Raw genomic sequence first — 20,252 nt, 5'->3', positions numbered from 1 at the left:
TATATCCGATAAGGTGACTAATGAGTTATTTTTTGTACGACACAATCATGAGATTCAAACTAATAAACACAATGTCTTAAACATAGTGACCTAACAATGTTAGCAAATGTTGTCAGCACTTTATTTGGAGGGTTTGACAAGTGAAAAATAAAAAATAAATTAATATATACTTTTTCTGTTTTCATTTATATTATCTAATTTAAACATATTGAGAGAGTATATATATTTTATACAAATAATTTGAAAATTATAAATTATAATGTAAATAAATTTTAAATTAAAATAAAAAATATTTTCAAATTTAACAAACAATAAATTATATTTTATTATGATATGTTAGAGTAAATTAATTTATAAAATGTAAATGTAAATTAATTATTCTATCTTATTTTTTACTATTTTAATTTTATTCTAGATATTTTGTTATGTTATAGTATGCGATATAAAAAAAATTGTTTCAGTACCTATAGTAGTTTCGCATTCAGGATAATTATACAGTTCCTTTATCTAACTACGTCTTTTAGGCATAATATTATCTTAATCATCAAACTTGATATTGAAATAATTATATATATATATATATATATATATATATATATATAATCGATTAGTTAATAATATATTTGATTAATTATGGAGTTAAAAAATTGATTAATGTTTATTAATTTCTCAAACTTTCTTTACATTTCATCACATTATTGTAGGAAAAATTTACATAAAAAAAAAATCAGTTTGTAAGATAAGGTTTGCACCTCATTTTTATATATTATAAAATTGTTTTAGCGCCGAGATATATTAACACACCATCTCACGCCATGTCCAATAAAGTTCGCTATAATAGACTCTAACTTAATTTTGATACCATATTGGAAGTAGATTTTAAGTTCAGCTTAATCTCACAAAATTGACTTGTAAGATGAAGTTTGCACCTCAATTACATATTATAAAATTGTTTTATTTCTAGTCGATGTGTATCTTTTAACATATCATTATAAACATTATTAACTTAATAAAAGGAGTCTCAACTTAATAACAGGAGTCTCACTTCTATTTTTTATTTATTTCATTTTTCAACTTCTCATATTCATTCCCTGATTTAAAACATGAAAGTCTGTAATTAACATGATAAAATCCAAATACTCCAATTGGACATGAAAACGAATTTGAATTGTTTACTAAACTTTTTGTACTATCTATTTTGTCACCAAAACATATTGATTGACACTAATTTTAACATTTTAAAATATATTAAAATCAATTATACCATATCAACATAAATAAATATATTTTTATTGTTCAACAAACACAAAATAACACTAACACAAAAGAAAAATATCTGCCATTATGAAAACAATTTATACCTAATATGCAATTATCCAAATTTAAAAGAAAAAAAGAAAAAAAAAAGGAAACAGTGGATCAAGTTGGAGTGTGAGTACATAGAAATAGATATCTCCCCACCTACAAAGCGTGTGGGTATGAAGTGTTGTCAACTCAAAGTGAGTTTCTTTCCACTTCACTTTTCTCACTGTGCTTGAAAGCGACCCTTCATACACAAGCCGCGTCTAACCACACCTCCTTTTCTTCCATCTTCACCTCACCACACCCTTCTCATTATTTTATTGCTAAGAAGACCAAGTTCCACTTTGTCACCACCAATGTCCTCAATTTGTGACTTTTCTTTCTCTCCATTTTTTATTCTCATGCAACAATTTTACAACACCTCATAGTTATTGCAACAATCCCTACCTTCTTCATCACCATGTCTATTCATTCATAAACTACCAACTAATCATACATACATTCTCATTTCATTTTGTATAGACTTAGTTTTTATTAAAATTATAAAGTTGATTTAGTGGTAAAGTTGAAAGAGTGCGTGATAAAGATCGTAAGTTCAACTTTCTCTAATAATAATTATGAGATATGTTTGGTGGATATGGAAAGAACGGTATAAGAAGTTGTGGATTCACCTTCTCTCACTAAGAAATACTAACAACTAACATTGTCGTTACAAAAATTTATTAGTTTTTCTTATGTTAAATATATTTTTCATCTTTTCAAATTGGGTTAAATATGTTTTATTTCCTTAACTTGAAGTGAAATTTGAATTAATCATTCTTCAAAATTTTAGATCAATTAAGTCTTTCATGTTTAAAAATGCATGAATTTAACCATTTTAATCAAATTTTTTAAGTTTATTTGACATTTCAAACACTTTTTTCGGCTAACATTAAAGTATAAATATGTAAAAGTGTGCAAATAACTTAAATGTGAAACATGTTTAAAACGTTAAATAAATTTAACAATATTTGATTAAAATGACTAAATTTATACATTTATAAAAATGAATAACTAAATTGAATTAAAGTTTTGAATATGAACTAATTATAATTTTCACAAGACAAAATTATATTTAACCCTTTCAAATTATATGCATGAATTATTACTTTAAACCAAAAAACAAATTGGTTATAATTTCCACATTTTCACCTTATCAAATGAGCTCATCCACGTTATCAGAATTATTTCTAATTCGGGCATGATCATGTTTAATTAGTAGGGGATTTATAGGTGGTACGTGCTAAACATGAGTGTATACTTAAAAAAAAAATGGAAGATAATGTTGTGACATACGAGGGAGTTGAAATATTGGAACTTTTTTCATTAACAACTATAAGTAAATTACATAACTAAACTTTTATATCATATCCAAATCTAAAAATATTAGAATTAGATGTTTTTCTTACACGTTGCTTACTTAGAAAAAAAAAGTTTTATCTTTACCTTTTTTTTTTGTCATTATATTGATTATTTCTTTGACATCTTGTATTTCAATCATTCAATGGGTTTTTTTAAGAGTAAATTCTCACAGTGTGTATGGGACATTAATTATTAGATTTCAGCTGTTTCTTCTAGAAAAGAAATATTTTAATCCATGTGTTTAAAGCATAAGTTGTTGTTTATAAGAAACTTATTTTTATACATATGAAATTTGAAATATAATATTCTTTTGAATAGTTTTTTTTTTTCCCTTTGACTAAGGTTCTCTAAATTTAGGAAGGTACTAATATCTTTCTATCTTTAACCAATCAAAATAGTTATTTATACTTTAAAACTGATTTTAAATTTGTTCTTAATTGTATTTAAAATTCTATAGTTGTATTTTTTTTTGTTAAAATCAACATTACATATTGTAAATAGAATAAGCAGTGAAAATAATTTTAGTCATTTAACAAATCAATTTTTTAATAAATAAAACCATACCATGCTGATCTTCTTTATATGAGATCGATATGAACCGCATTCTATACAAAAAAAAAAACATCTCACAGTGTCAATTCCATAAAATAAATATTATATCTATGTTTTCTGAAAGCTGGTATATGTTAACCCTACCAAATTGTGGTGCAGGCTATATTTTTTGTAGAGTTAAAACTTTTAAAAATAAATTTTTGTATTGTATTATTTGAAGAATATAAGTATGCGATAATTCAGAACTTAATATATTGATAATTATAATTAAATTTTAATTATTAATTATAATAAAATATAATAATAATTTTAATTTACTCAACTATAAATATTAATAATTAATTAAAAAATTTAAAAATATTAATATTAGTGCATTATATATAATAAAAAAAAAAACTCACGCACTAATCACTAATCAAAACTTTGAATCCACGTACCATGTTAATTTGCTTTGCCTTACTTTTGTTGTTGTATGAGTTTATTTTATTTTATTTATTCATTTCCTAATAACCTTATGTTTTTAATTGTTATATAAATATTCTTTTTAATAGAAATTAATTATTTGTTAACATTTTAATAAATTTAAAACTTATTAAAATTATTATAAGCTTTAATTTGTAATTTGGTTTCTTGTATTTATATATTTGATTTATTTTAATTTTTAAATTTATTTTTATTTAATTGAGTTTTTTGAAAGAAGATTTGTTAACGTAGATATGTTAATGTAAAATTTTGAACTATTTCCTATCTTAGAAATTTTTTTATTTTAAAATATAGGAATGATCTAAATTTTAACACATAATATTTAGATTTTAATACGTGACTCTCTTAAATCACATTATTCTAAATTTAATTAAAACCTATATTAATTTATTTTATAAAAATGAGAACTCAAATATTTTTTTTTTTAAAATACAAATTTAATTGAGAGAAAAATGTAAAAAATAAATTATTAATTAATTCTTATCATAACTAGTATATATAATTGTGTATATAAATCGATAATAAAAAGTATTACAATGAGAAACGAACACTATAAAATGTAAAGTAAAGAAAACATACAAATATCTATGTCTAATAATAAATAATTAATTGGCTTAAATATCTTTTTTGTTCTCATTTTCGTAATATTTATTATAGATGATTTTTATTTTAACAAAATGTTTAAAATAATCCTTATTTTTACTAAATATTTTAAATATTCTATCAAAATAAAAATCATTTACAACAAACAAGACAAAAAAAATATTTAAGTTTAATTAATTATTACAGCAATTTATTTTTGGATTGAACACGCCGTAAAACTACTTATCACATTCACATAAAATAGTAGGAGAAACGTTTCGAAACATGTGAGAAGAAACTGGTTGGAAAATTGAAACTCTCCAAGCGTTTTAGAATTTTCTACCCAGAGAAGAAAGAAATAACCACAAAAAAACGTTTCAATTGGAGAAAGCGCGTGAGTAAACGTACGGGTCATGCGCTGTGTGTGTTTTGAACGCTGTACTTATCTATACGCGCACACATTTACACACATCTTCCACCCCAGAACCAAACAGGTAGTTATATATAAACAACCTCTTTGGCTGTCCCATACCATAATTCATGTCTGTTGCTTCTTTCTTCTCATCTTCTTCTCCCCTTTATTATTATTATCACTACTCCACTTTGCAAACACTACTCCAACAACAATAACAAGATTAGCGTTAATGGGTCTCTTCCTTTCTCGGAATTTGGCTTGCAAATTCATATATCCTTTCCTTTTCTCCAAGAGGGTTTCCAAGGATTTGTTTCCCAAGCCGTTGGAGACCATGATGTCTCTGATGTCTCCTCGTACTGGCAGGCATTTGCAGCGTTATGACCAAGGATGTCGTCAAGTTGTGGGGTGTGTTCTTGTTCCTTCCTATGCCTTTTTCTTCCTGTTTCTTCTTCTGGGGTTTCATCAAGTTCTGATTTTTAGGGATTTCTTACTTTCTTTCGTTCTCTCACTAAATGTTTCTACCATAGTGATTTTACACTTTCCAGGGACGGATTTTAATTTAAACTTGTTAAATCTGTAAAGTTATATTTGAGAAAGTGTTTCAAGAACTGAAATAAAAGAAATAGAAAGATAAGAACATATCAGAAAACAAAAACAAATTTTGAAACAAAAAAAAACCCCAAACTTCCCAGCATCTCTAGAGTCGAAGATGGTGGACACGCTTTGAAAATTTCAATTTTTTCTCAATTGGGGGCTTTTTGTTTTTTGTGTGTTTGAAGGAGGGTTTAAAGCGTGTCTTTGATTTAATTATTGATGGCCGGTGACAGAAAAAAAAAATACATTTTTTGGGTTTGGTGGGTTTTTGAAGTTAAATTTGTCCTTTTCTGTGTGTATATTGAGTTGTTAAGCTGACTTGTTCTGTGGGGTGTTTTTGGAAATGAACAGGTGCATTCCTTATAGATACAAGAACAATGGAACAAAAGATAAGGAGTTAGAGGTTCTTGTGATTAGTGCTCAGAAAGGCCATGGAATGCAGTTCCCAAAGGTATTGTTTTTTCCTCCAAATCTTGTACCGTTTTGAAGCTTATTTTTCACCCCTTTTTGGACTTGTTGCTGATGTTAGTGTGTGTTGTTTGGCCTCAGGGAGGTTGGGAAATTGATGAATCCATGGAACAAGCTGCTTTAAGAGAGACTATAGAAGAAGCTGGGGTTATTGGCAGTGTTGAGGTAAGTTTGTGTGTGTGAGAAGCACTTCTTAGATGGAGTTTTTCTTCAACACTTTGATTCTTACCTTGTATGTGTTTGTTCTCTTGCAGAGTAATTTGGGTAAATGGTATTACAAGAGCAAACGGCAACCCATAATGCATGAGGGATACATGTTCCCTTTGCTTGTGAAGAAGGAATTGGATAAGTGGCCAGAGATGAACACAAGAAAACGCAGATGGGTAAGTGATTAACCTATTTTTCAGTTGTCAAAATCACTTTTTCTCAAGAGCAATATCTTACTCAGTTAACTTTGGTTTTGGTAGTGTTCTAATGTTTATCTGATATGCATCATGCAGATGACTGTGGCTGAGGCAAAAGAAATATGCCCTTATCCTTGGATGAAAGAGGCTTTGGATGTGTTGGTCATGAGGCAAAATCAGCTGAAAAAATGATGTGGATTTGAGAAGGTTGTAAATTGTGTTGGGGTGTTTGGTTTCACGTTTCAGATGTGATTTTTTCACGCCTAGAGAGGAAGTAGTAGTTGTAACTTTTGCATCTCAAGGTGGTTTCTTACTTCTCAACGATTTTCCAAACACCATTTCCATCCACTAAGTGGTAAAACAGGAGCACTCAGAAGCTGTTGGTGGCAGAGAAACTGAGACATCAGAGCCATGAAGAGTGAAAACTGATTTTCAAGGTCACAATTTCTCCCTTGAGTTTGTTTCTGTCTTCAAATTGGCTATAGTTTGAAAGCTTAGCAGAGGGTGTAGTTGAGATCTAGCCATAGAAATCAGCTTTTAGATGTACAAAATCAATTCATTCTTTCATTCATTTTATTCTTTCTAATGTAATGTATGTGTAGGTCTTGTGTAGAACACATTCTTCTTGTACCAAAAACAAAAAATTGAAAAAGAGAGTAACTTTCATCTTGTGACTGAAAACTACACTGCACTTATCTTCTGTTACTATCACCTATCTGAGACTTCAACAACTCCATGGGTCATACAATACAACAAATCAATTCAAATGCTTGAAATAATATTACTGTTGGGTCTAAAAGTGTTTCAAAACTTTTCTCCATTAATTGTGTGACTGGTGAGTTGGTGTAGTTAAGTTTAAACCTTTTGTGTTCTACTGTAAAGTGTAAGAACAAAGTAAAGTTATGATGATAGTAACATCACTGGCTCAACTCTGATCTGATTCTCAGTGTATCAAACACTTCATTTGATAATTTTTAATGCTTTTTCAATGGTTGAACTTGAATGGAAGTGCTTTATGGAGTAGGAGCATAGCATCAAACTATGGAATCTTGCGGCAAAACCTTTGTGGTTATGTTAGGCAGAGATAGAGTGGTTGAGAAGTGAGAACACAATGACAATGATTGAGTAGAGAATATACCTAAATTTGTTTTTAATAATCTCTTCCTAATAAAATGATAAGTATAAATAAAGTGAAATACTTTCTCCTAATCATATTTAACTAAAATTTCTCATCCAAAAAATTAAATCATAATAGGGTGCCTATTCGGCTAAGCACAATCAATTACAAAGTTTCTTTATAGCCCCTTTCTATGACAATGTCATTGTTACAAATTTCTTAATGAGGAAACATATTTAAGACAAAATAGAGTCTTAATCAGTTAATTTATTAAAGCGTTTTTATAACTACCATAATTACCACTTTCTGCTGTAAAACATTGTGACTATCCTAAGAAGCTTCTTGTCATTTTTTTCAAAGTTTGAAGTGAGAGAAAATTATTTTTTTAATGAAAAACAAAATCACAAATTAAAAAATCATTAGACAAAAAATAAGACTTTTAACTTAGGTGGGCGAGCTCGGATTATTACAAGATAATGTAAATTGACAAACTTTATTTTTACAAATTTGATTTATTACAAGTTAATTTAAATCGGTCACATCGACTAGAAATAAGATAATTTTATAATATATAAGTAGGGTTACATCGACTAGAAATAAGACAATTTTGTTATATTTAAGTGGGGGTGCATACTTCATCTTACAAGTTAGTGTGAGATTAAATTAGGTTTAAGTCCCACTTTCTGACACCGTATCAGAGTCATTATTTAAAAAGTCTATCCTAACGAGTTTCACCCATTAATATATCATATCCATTAATTTTTAGTCACACGTTCAAAATATATATAACTCGATTGAAGAAAATGTGTTGGAAATCTAACATCGAGTTTAGGAAAATGGTAGTCTTTGTAATGAGTGATGAAAACATGGAACATAAGAAAGGACAAAGCATGCTCCTAGGTCAAGCAATGAGATGATAAGGTAACATTATTACATGATTTTTATTGGCTAACATAAAAGTGGATGGAGATGGGTATTTATTTATTTATTATTTATTTATCTCAGGCCATGGGTTTGAAGCCAATGATGTTGCCATCACCATTTCATATTATAAATCATGGTTGCAAAGTACCTTTCCAAAATGATGTGGAAAATATCAATTGTGTTACAATTCTTATATCTAGTTATAGACCTTATAAGGGTGGGGATAGTCTCGATATTTTTACTCTGTCGTTAGATTTATACTTTTTAAGATTTTTTAAGGGTAATTGATGATTAAAGACACTGTAATTGATTTAGAAGATAAATTCAACGATTTTTGTCGAGAAAATTAATTAAAAATTAAGAAAACTTACGTGATTTTTATCGGAAAAAAAAAGGAAAAAAAAACATCATCTACACTTGTATACTTGTTTTGTTTTGAGACGATGAGTGAGGTGTTGGTCAATGAATGAGCTTTTGGAAAGTTAATTGAAGGTATGGTCAACTATGGTTTTGGATGAATGATTATGTGTGAGAATGTTATGGAAGAAAAAATGGAAGTTATTTTACCACTTCTAAAGTGGTCCTTAATAGTTACAATCTGTAAACAAAATATTAGGGTTATATCAATTTCTCCGTGACCAATTAGTAAATAATAATATTTATGAGAAAAAGGAAAGTTTAAATTTTCATTTGAATTTATTAAGAACTAAAAGTACAATGTTGTAATTGTTCCACAAAATTAATTATAGAATTCCTTTTTATTATTTTTCTTTCTTGCTATTGCTATATAATTTATTTATGTTTTCATTCTTATTTCTTTTCCTCATCACCAACCTTACATATTACACTAGATACTAGTTTAAGGAAGAAACGGGTAAAACAATCATATTATGCTTAAAAAAAATGTCTCAAATTTTTTTAGTATTAATACTTTTTTATTAAATTAATTATAAAATTATCTTTAAGAAAAAAAGTCTCAAAAACAAGGGTAAATAATTTTGGAGACGTAGGAATTGGACTGTAAGTGACAAATTCTATCACTTTTACTCTGAGCTTCATTTGGTTTTTGTTGTAATGGTTTCTTCTTTTTTGCGGTCCAATTCCCATTGTATTATTTCGAATTGGTTAATGAAGTAGAATCAAAGGGAAAGAATATGAATTTGAATCTAGCGGAGGAAAAAGAGTTGAAGAAGATGAAGTTTGTTTGGAAAAGGACAAAGTTATAATGGACTTGATAAAGAAAAATGAGAAGCTGAAGATGAAATTGGAACAAGAACAAAAATTGGAAAATTTTTGCAAATTTTATTTGTTTTGTTATGAGTGTCAACAATTGTTTTGGTCGTTATGGTGTTGTTGAAGGTTAATTGTAATTAGTTTTGTCCTTGGCTAGTTGCAGCAATGATGACTTATGTATTAAACTTGAGGGTTAATGTTGTGTGAACTAACTTTTGTGGGGAAGTGTTTTGTATCGATCAGAATATGAGAATATAAAAATATGATATTTGCCATGACCTTTCTGATATCTGCGTGCTGAGGTTACACAGATGAAATATGTTTGTCATAACATTTATATTTTCGCTTGTAAAGAACTTTAATGGCTGTATAAACTATGTTCTATAGTAATGTACATGACAAAGTTTATTATTAACTACTAGTGTTGATAGTTTGAGGGGCATATTAAAACTTTATGCAAAGTCTCTTTTTATTCATCTGATTCAAGGTGTTGTCTCTGTTTTGCTGTAACTGATAATTAGTTCAATATGCCAGAGGAAACGAAGGATGTCTCCAACTGGAATAAAAGTATTTAAAGGTTCTCACTTAGATTTTGTTGTTGTAACTGATATATTTTGTACCGAGTATATGATTTTTGATGAATAGATAGTGAATAATTGTGGTGATAGGGTTTGTATTCTAAAATGATTATAAAGGGATTTTCTCCTACTCTTTTATCCTACAATACTCTAATGAATGACTTTTGCATTAATGATCAATTACAAGAAGCTAGTGGTTTTGTAAATGAAATGATATGAAATAACATTGTGCCTCATGTTTGTACCTATAATGTTCTGATTAATTCATTAATATGGAAAGAAGAAAAGGAGAAAAGGAGAAATGTTTGATACCATGTTAGAAGTGAGTTTTAAACCTAACTCAACCCCATGCACGAGATGAATATACCTCGGCGTGAAGGGGTGTGTTGGAAGTCCCACATTGACTAGAGATAAGACCAATTCACAATATATAAGTGAGGTGCAAGCCTCACCTTACAAATCGGTTTTGTGGGGTTGAGTTAGGCTTAAAGCCTACTTCTAACAAAAGTCACAGTCTCAACATCTACATTTATAATGCTATGACAAGTGGTTTTTATCATATGGGTGTCCTTAATGCCATAGTTTGTATAATAATAATAACAAACTAATGTATAACATAAAAATACATGGATCAAAACAATATTTCTATTATATATAGTTAGAGATATAATATTATAGAATTATATTACTCTATATAATAGTGTGCATTTTCAACTGAATAACCAAACAAGTTAAATTGCAGATTTGGTTAAACTTAATTGGATGTGCTAGCTTCTATGTATGTTGGTGGCTATACTTGTTGTAAGTGAATGAAGGAATGAGTTTTTTCATTTGTATGTAAGCTTTTCTTTTGTGTTTGGGTGCATGAAAATATTGATCTTGACTATGATAAAATGTTTTGTTTCTGATATTGGTGAACTCTTGTTGAATGTTAATTAAGGTATATAATTACTAACTGGTGAAACTTTCTGTTTTGTGTATGTATGCATTAAAAGATGGTTCCTGGTTATGATAAAATACTTTATGTTGATGCTATTATACTATGCTCATGCTTCATAGTTGTTTTACGAAGAGCTACATTGATACATTATGGATTCGGCTCGAAACAGCTGAATGTCAATTGTCTGAATTGGAACTGCAGAAGCTTCTACAGTTAACTCACCACTAATAGGATCAAACAAAGAAGACTGAGTTGAATTTCATTTGCTGTTTCATAGTTTAGTTGGTATTAATTTCCTGTTTCAGATCAGTATGAGTTTGATAAGTCTAGTGTAGTTTTTGATTTTTGGTTTGCTACTTAGTTTTTACTAACCAGTTTTTCTTTTGATTTGATTAACAACTACTTGAGTTTCTACTAACTAGTTTGTAACTTTTCTGACCTGTAATGATCTTGATTTGCTGTTTTTACTACTTTGGTTTAGTTGATTTTGCATTTACTTTTTTTGCTATTTTTCTTTGACTAACATTTTACTATTGTTACAGTTTGAATGGATGATTTTTGCTGATTCTTTTTGCTGTTTTAACTTTCAGTTCTAGTTTGGTTGAGTAGTTAGTTTTACCATGTAGCTTTTATTTTTATTTGCTGACTTTAGTGCTATTTTCATTTCAGATTTGGATTTAACTTGCTGACTTGATTTTGACAAACATGTATACTAACATTTTTCTTTTACTAACCAGTTTCTGATTTTGATTTAGTTGTTAACCTTGTTTCTGTTTTGCAGGTATAGTTACTAGGTCTTATTTTCTCTTTTCAGTTGCAGCTGGTTTAATTCAACCTTACTTTTTGATGATTTAGTTCTTTTAACATGTTTGCTTTACTAATTTTAGCTTGTAGATTTTGTTCCTTTACTTTACTGATGTTAGTTCGCTGTTTCTTGGTTTAATTTTAGTATTCGTATGTACTTTTACCGTTCTTTGCTGTTTTTAGGGTTTAGCTTTGTTTTTTAGCTTTCATTTGCTGTTTTAAACTTGTAGTTAGTTTCTTGAGTCTATTCGTTGTTTTTAGAAAACCGTCACAGATTTTGTATACATATTATTTTGTTGTTTTTAGTTTCTTATTGTGAGTAATTGTAGATTTTTTAATTTCAGTTGATAGCTTCTTGATTTAACATTTTCATTCAATTGAGTTGAGTAGATTTTCATGAAAAATTAGTTTTTGAACTAGTTTTGACATATTTTACCTTTGTGAGGTTTGAGCTTGACTTCTTTCTTTGTGAGGCTTAGGTCAGAAAATTAGAAATGAGCTTTCATTCTTGACCTTTTACATTTTCAGAACTAGTAGAGTAGATTTTCCTCTGGAGATTCTTGCTACCTAAGACTACAAAGTTAGCTCCGTAACAAGTTCTTCAGATTTCTTCTTTCTACTGCAACTTCTACTTCAATTTCAAGTTAGTTTGCTTGCAAATTTACTTTCCTTGCAATCTTTTACCGATTCAACTTTACTTCTATAACTTTACGATTCTGCTTTAAATCAGTGCACATTTACATTCAATGTTTCAATCAATATTCTTCCACTTCTACTTCAGAATACATTTTTCTAATGATGTGCATATTGTTTTTACTTTGTAATCTACTAAACTCAGTTATGGATTCATGTTAAGGTTTAATGAGTATAAAGTGACCACCTATACACCAGAAAACATGTTGAGTGTTTTCTGGTGTAGACAGTTTTATATGCTGCTTTCTTTACAATTCCAGTTATAAACCTTAATTTACATTCCAGTACTTATTTTACATCTGGTTTTACTTTTCAATGCTTTCTAATCAATTGAATCCTGTTCCCAAGTTCATTTCCAGTTTTTACAGTTTAGTTAGTTAATTCTGTTAGTTAGATCTCAAGCTTGGTTAGAATTAGGAATTTTAATTCTTCGTTTTATATTGTTAAATTCTTCATTCCAGTAGTTAATTAGGATGAATTTACATATGGTTGCATGTGCTTTTTAGCATTCGACTCAGTTTTACATAGAAAATTAGATTATGCATTTGCTGTCATGAGTGTTGTCACCATTGATACACTAATTTTGCTGCCAGATTTTGTTTTCAAATGTGATTTTGTGAATTTTATAGGGTTAGACAGTTCTGCATGCATAGCATAAGTATATTTAGGTATATAATCATGTTCCAAACATTTCCATTGCATAATTCATAGTTTTTTTTTTTTTTCTATTAGGCATTTTATCAAATACATTATAGAAATTAAGTTTTCATTTTGGCATTTTATCAAACAGTTTTATAATTCATGGTTCGGCATTGTTTCAGGTACTTTTAATAGTTAGAACATGTTTCTTTGCATATTGTCATGCATTTTAGGTGTTCAAACATAATTTCCATGCATTAAAAATCATTTTACATATCATTACATCTTGTTTATATAGAAAATCATGCTCACTGTTTTAGGAGCAGTTTCTGCATTACGTTTAGTTTAATGCATTGCAGTTAGATTAGTTTGATTTTTAGTTTAGTTAGCATGAAATATTTACACTTGTATTTCCTAGGATTGGCACCAAGTTCTGCCCTACACCACATTAGGGGAATTTTTGGATTTTGTTTAAATCTTAACAGAGGTTTAACAGTGTCACAACGTAGGATCTATTAAAGAAATTCAGGTTAAAATATTGAAGAGACAGGATGCAGCAGCAAAGCCAGAGAGAATGACATATTATCAATAAAGTAACATAATATGACAGTACACTTCATCAATGATGCTATTGTGTGATAGAGAACCTCTAGAAGTACAATGAAAAAAGAAGCCATGAGAATTTAGACATAGCAATCAACGATTTCAACCCCTCTGATAACCATTTAAACAAATTCTACCATAAAAATCCAGTTTCAAGGAACATAAGTTAGATAGCAATCAAAATGCAGGTGAAAATTTTCTAATAATATCAACTCTTCCCGTCCGATTTGCAACAAGGAAAACATCATAGAGGCCATTGCATGAACCAATTCCTCTCTTCTAACAGATACAACAATCCAACTTGGGTATGCGAAAGAGGTGTCATATTGCATCATTTCAACAAACCTCTAGCAATCATTTCCCTGACAAATTTTTCTGCCTTATCAGTCTCATCTTTCTCAAAGAGTGCAAAAATCATTATTGTGAAAGTTACAGCATCGGGCATGCAACCATTGTCTTCCATCTTGGACCACAAGGACAATGCTTCATTAAGCAAACCCTCTTTACAAAGACCATCGATGATTTTTGCATAAAGCGTCCAATAAGGAATTGTAAGTAATTAAGTTCGGCTGTTGATTTCTATCGTGCATCTCATAAAAAAGAGTCCAAACATCAGATATTCTCCCAGATTTACCCAAACCATCAATAAGAGAATTGTAAGTTACTGTATTACAAACAGTATTCCTCTCATGCATTTCCTGAAAGAGATTCATGGCCTCATCCACATTTTCCCTCTTACATTATCCATTAATCATAATATTATAGCTGCGAACATCAGGATTTACTCCCATTTGGGTCATAGCATTGAATACATATTTTGCATTGTTCACCTCGTTAGCTAAGTAATACCCATCCATTAAAGTATCCATTAAAGCATTAAAGTATCCATTAAAGTATTAAGGGTAACAGTTGTAGGTTTCACATAAGCTCTCACCATCATAGCTAACACATTATTGGCTTGTTTTATCCTTCCTTCTTTACACAAGGCATCAAGGAGTATATTATAGGTATAAATATGTGGTATGATGTTTTTTGACATCATCTCATTTACGAAGTCAATTGCTTCTTGTAAATGACCTAGGATGCAAAATCCATGAACCAGGATATTATAGGTTGAGAGATCAGGATAAATTCTCTTGGCAACCATTTCAGAATACAATTCAAGAGCCTCATTTGCAAGTCCATATTTGAATAGATGGTGAATAATTGTGCTGTACATTACCACATTAGGTTTAGTTGATCGAGCTTCAATGATTCCGAGTAACTGGATGGCAGCTTTGGTTTCTCCAATATCGCACAACCCTCGGATCAAAGTTCCGTAACAGACTTCGTCGAACCGAAATCCTTGTGCTACCATCTTGTCGTGAAAGTTGAGTGCTTTTCTCACCTCACCATTTGTACAGAGACCTCGCATGAGTGTAGTTAAGGTTACGACATTTGGGTGATAGCCCAGTTTGAAAATTTTGCCGAATATTGAGAAAGCAAATGTCATCTGAGACAAGTGACAGAAACAATTGATGAGGATGCTGAGAGTAACATGACTATGGTGAATTCCCTTCATCTCCATTTGCTTAGAGAAGGAAATAACAGTAGGGTAGCACTTCATCTTTGTGAGGGATCCTAAAATTTTATTGGATTCATAGATGCGAGGAACAGGGTGCATATGAATCAAGCTATCCAATTGGGAGACAGCTTGATGAACATAGTGATCATCATGGGGTCTGAGAGTGAAATGAAGAAAGAGAAGAAAGGTTTGAAAGGAAAGAAGGAAACTTGGGAAGGGAAGACGAAAGACAAAACCCTAATTTTCTTCTTGACAACCACATTCTTACCTTGTGGAATGAGTACTCTGATCCGACTGATTATATATATATATATATATATATATATATATATATGGTCCTCTAAATATCACTACATTTTTATATTTATCTGACGTTAATTTTAACATAGTTTAGTGAAAATTAATAACAAAAATTAAATTAATTTTTTTTAGAAAAATTGAAGATTAAATTGTGACAAAAAAGATTTGAAGATGAAATTAATATTACTTAATAAATAAAAATTAATATTATTTAATAAATAAAGGGAAAAAATAATTTAATCTAAAATTAACTTATGTATACTATTTCCTGTATATTTATAAAAAAATATTATTTTTTGCAGAATGATTTTAATTTATGGTGAAACTGGAAATTTTAATAAAGAAGTTTTTTTTTTTTTATGTTAATCTATTTTTTTTTTCTTTTCTTTCGTTCTCTTTTTCTTCATGAAACATTCAATTTTATAAAAATATTAATATTTTACCATTTGTAAATATTAATTATAGTTAGTAAGAGTTAGAGAATTTGAATTAATTAAACTAAAACAAATTTGTTGATCATTAGATTGTTGTAAAAAGGATTTCAATAGATAACTTTAAGTTTTAAACAAATCAATGTGATCTTATGTTTTAGTATATATACAAATATTTCACTTCAGTGAACAAACTTATGGCTTAAGCATCTAACTTGTTACTTAGACAATGATATACATTTGGGAGAGAGGAGTTGTATTTATTTTCATTCAAGTGATTTTCTCAAGTAATGTAATTCATGTTTTATAGTATCTTAATGTCACTTTTATGATTGGTTAGAAAAATGTAAACAATTATATTGGACTTAGTTAAGCATAATTAATGAGAATGATAATAAATAATTAAATAAAACAACTATTTATTGGTTGTCTAACCTTTTAATACCATCAATTGTGAAAGGCATATATAATAGTTAAGAAATGAAGTCTCGTAGGATCAATTTAATGGAAAAATTAATGTAAAATATTTAAAAATAATTTTTTAATTTAAATTATACCTGTGTTTTATAAAAATAAATATTTAAGACCGATTAAAACCTTGTGGTAAGATGAAATATAATTTGACCTTCTTCCTAACCTACTTTAAGTAGGAGCTTTAGGGAAGAGAGCTTTTTCGGCCCACTCATTTGCCGAGTCAAAAAAAAATTAGCTAAATTAAGAAAGGGTTGGGGCCAGTCCATCATCATGGGTCAAATTTACACATCTAGTTATTATGCATTTTGTAGGGTATTTATTTCTATACCACATATTTTCTTCTTGCACCCCATATATCCATGAAAATAACATAAGTATCCTCCAATAAAAAATGATTTAAAACCCTAATATTCTCTCTTATTTTAAAGCATAAGCGCCACACCTCCATATAGTCCATACACCTTGAATCTCTGCAATATCGATTAAAAACAAGATGAATTTAGAGTATATAAATAGCTGTAAATCTTATTCTACAAACTGATTGTTTACAATTAAATTAGACAAAATAGATTTCTTAAATTAATTGTATTGTATTTAAGAGTTGGTAATTATCAACGGAGGATGAAATTCTTAGATGAGGTGGATAGAAGATGATATTCACAAGCATATGTATATTATGTTTTTAATTCTTATTCTTAATTTGTTGTTTGCTTTTAAATATTTATGCAGAAAACACTGAATTGTTTTCTTTTCTGTTTAAATATTTGAAAATACAAAGCATATTAAAAATAATGTGAGAATTATGCACCTGAATAGATAAAATATACAAGTAGAAAAAAAAAAGCACCTCTTAGCATCTCTGAGTGTTCATATTAATTAGCATCGCCAAGAGTGTTTCAGTAAGAGTTGAAGCAAGAATAAAGTTGAGTACACTTTTTATCATACAGAATATTTTGAGATAAAGACTTGGGATTATCTTTTAAAATAATTAAGAACGAGTAGCTTCTATTATAAAATTAAATATATGAGGTGAATCGCGATTAACAAAAAACAGAAATAATTAAATATTTAAATATAAAATTCAAATAATATCAGATGTAAAATATTATAAAATATAGTCAATTAATGAATTGATTCCGATGTGAATACATTAATTATTCCACTTTTGACATTTTAAACACAATATACAACATGTCCTTATCAAATGTTCCAACTTCCAAAACCATTAATTAATGTGGTACAGATCTTGTAATGTTAAGGAACATTTGCTTGGTCAACTTAATTCTATATAAACAGTCCCATATGAATTTTCATTAAGACAGAAAACAATGCTCAAGTAATATATATAAAAATTGTTATTATGAGAAATTTGTTTATGTTTGTTTTATTTTTATGGATACTCCTAATTTGTATTTCATCAAACACTTAACATATAATCTTTGGCAATATAATTAATTAGGATTTATTGTTTAGCTAAGAAACACCATAAATTAGGTAGGTATTCTCCACATAATTTATCTTAAGCTAACGTAATTTATTCCAAATTCAAAGCAACACTGTCAAGCACAGACTTGGAAGTACGAGATGAACAGAATATTAGATAAGCAAATCAAAGTGGTACATCAAATGAAAAATTATCTTTATAGGTAACATTTATTTACAAATCTCTGCAGATTTGTGAATATTTGTGAATGGAAAAACTGTGTACAAATTAACTGACATGTAAAACTCAGTTTTCGTCGGAGGTTTATTCGAATCCAGATTTTTTATTGGTTTTTTTTACTGTTCTCTACTAGATATTAAAAATACACTGTATTGTTATTTTAAATATTTTTTTAATATATTTTAAAACGTTAAAATTAGTGGTAATCGGTGTATTATAAAAATACAGTAGAGAAACAGTAAAAAAAAAAACAGAATCTAAATTCGGTTTCTTCTATGCATCAGCATCACGATCAGAAAAGAAATAGGCACTGCTGCATCTGGTGACAGTAAAAGGAGGTTCTGATTTGCCATTAGAGATGAAAGGAACTTTTAAGCGACGACACTGAACAATGGGTGGATTGAAACGACTACTCTTGAACCTTGCATACTTGGCTCTGATATTAAGATCAAAATCCACAGCTAAGTCCTTGTGAATCCCAGCATTTGTCTCTTCTTTATACTCACCAAGTTGTTGAGGTTTGAGCTTAATCACCCTTTGCCCTACAAACACTGCTTGAAGAAAGGTGGTGTTCCTGTGGCCTTGGTCAAAGGGTGTTAGGCTCACCCAACCAAAAGCATTATCTTTGTACCAAGCTATTGCTGTGATCTTCCTATAGTACACTACGATGTTGTTGTTGGGATTTCTCACTGTGACGTTGACCTTGAAGTTGTAATACAAGGTGTTGTTGCTTGTGATGAGGTTGAACTGTGTTAGAGAGGCACCAGTTACGTGGAACTTCACACTTGATGGAGATATGATTATCCAGAAGAGGATCAAGGAAAGTATGAAGATGAACATAAGGGTGTAAAGTGTGATAAAGATGTAGCAGAAGCTGCAGCGTGGTCTGAAACACATGATGATGATGATGATGATTGATTATTAGGTGTAAGTGGTTGATGAACATATATAAGCGTATTTGTAGGTGTTGTTGCCATTGATGATTTCTGCGTGTGGTTTGTTGGTTCATCTTTTTCTTGGAGATTTCCTTGCAAATACAAGTGCACAGAGAAGCATTGACTTTTGCAGCTGAATAAAGAAAAACTTTTCTTCAATTGTTTGGTTAACAAGGTAGTCCTTATCCTATTGATTTTTTTTTTTGAATTTTTTTATCACACTTTGTTTCTATTTTAAAAATCTTTCTAATATATTTTAAAATTTTAAAATTACTCATCATCGATATATATCGATATATTTTTGAAAGTATAGAAAAATTCAAAAGAGAAACCAAATCGGTTAATAAATACATGAGATGAAAGTACAAAATATTTTTGTGAGAAAACAAAAAGGTTTTTTTTTATAATTTAATAGCTCATATTATACATCTATATATATATATATATACTAGTGTAAACACATGTACGCATTTTTTGAATTATATTAATAATTGATGATATTGTAATGTTATTAATTTAATAAACAAAATAACAAAATAAAAGTATATTTATAAAAAATAAAATAAAATGTACGGAAAAAATAAGAGAAAAATAACTGTTGATGAATAGTAAGAGAAAAAAGAAAAAGGAGATAAGTAAATAATTTTATAAAAACTTGTAAAAGTAACCGTTAATTTTTAAAAATTTAATAAATAATTAAATTATAAAGGGTAAAGTTGGAATTATAAAATGTGGACACAAAAGAGGGAATCCCCTTTATAGATAGTTATAGATATATATATATATATATATATATATATATATATATATATATATATATATATATCATTTAGTTTTGGAAATATAAGGAATTTGGACTCTGTTAGGATTTTTTTATATTGTTTCTCTGTTATGTATTTGAAATATATTAAATTTTTTTTCAAAGTATTAATATAATATATTTTAAGGTTAAATATGTTTTTGTCCCTTAACTTTTCGGTGATTTTGGAATTAATCTATTTTGAAATTTTGGACCAATTTAGTCATTTATATTTTGAAATATGTGGATTTAGTTTTTTTTAAACATATTTTGTTAGGTTTATTTGATATTTCGTACGCATTTCATATTTGATTTGTTTATATTGTTTGACAGATTTTTGCTTTAATGTTAAGT

General features: G+C 28.7%; 2 protein-coding genes and 1 pseudogene across 2 annotated transcripts; 1 reads left to right on the top strand and 2 right to left on the bottom strand.

The window, feature by feature from the left end:
- The first annotated feature begins 4,836 nt into the window (after positions 1-4,836).
- On the top strand, positions 4,837-6,882 carry LOC114182269 (nudix hydrolase 18, mitochondrial-like). The gene is made up of 5 exons (XM_028069099.1): positions 4,837-5,140; positions 5,681-5,780; positions 5,879-5,962; positions 6,052-6,180; positions 6,298-6,882. Exons 1-5 carry the CDS (start codon positions 4,965-4,967, stop codon positions 6,391-6,393), a joined length of 585 nt encoding a protein of 194 aa, XP_027924900.1. The 5' UTR covers positions 4,837-4,964; the 3' UTR covers positions 6,394-6,882.
- A 6,943-nt stretch (positions 6,883-13,825) lies between these two features.
- Positions 13,826-16,949, bottom strand: LOC114182027 (annotated as a pseudogene).
- A 1,414-nt stretch (positions 16,950-18,363) lies between these two features.
- LOC114182020 (NDR1/HIN1-like protein 3) lies at positions 18,364-19,230 on the bottom strand. The gene has a single exon (XM_028068762.1). It carries the CDS (start codon positions 19,059-19,061, stop codon positions 18,438-18,440), a length of 624 nt encoding a protein of 207 aa, XP_027924563.1. The 5' UTR covers positions 19,062-19,230; the 3' UTR covers positions 18,364-18,437.
- Positions 19,231-20,252: the final 1,022 nt, after the last annotated feature.

Source organism: Vigna unguiculata, chromosome 4 (genome assembly GCF_004118075.2).
Source record: "Vigna unguiculata cultivar IT97K-499-35 chromosome 4, ASM411807v1, whole genome shotgun sequence".
Classification (NCBI taxonomy): domain Eukaryota; kingdom Viridiplantae; phylum Streptophyta; class Magnoliopsida; order Fabales; family Fabaceae; genus Vigna; species Vigna unguiculata.
This window is presented reverse-complemented; position numbering and strand designations above follow the sequence as displayed.

Bases quoted from the DNA above. Each gene is read 5' to 3' on its own strand.
- LOC114182269 (XM_028069099.1), top strand. From the start codon at position 4,965: ATGGGTCTCTTCCTTTCTCGGAATTTGGCTTGCAAATTCATATATCCT. The intron at 5,141-5,680 runs GTGTGTTCTTGT...GGAAATGAACAG, and splicing joins GGATGTCGTCAAGTTGTGGG to GTGCATTCCTTATAGATACA. The intron at 5,963-6,051 runs GTAAGTTTGTGT...GTTCTCTTGCAG, and splicing joins GGGTTATTGGCAGTGTTGAG to AGTAATTTGGGTAAATGGTA.
- LOC114182020 (XM_028068762.1), bottom strand. From the start codon at position 19,061: ATGTGTTTCAGACCACGCTGCAGCTTCTGCTACATCTTTATCACACTT.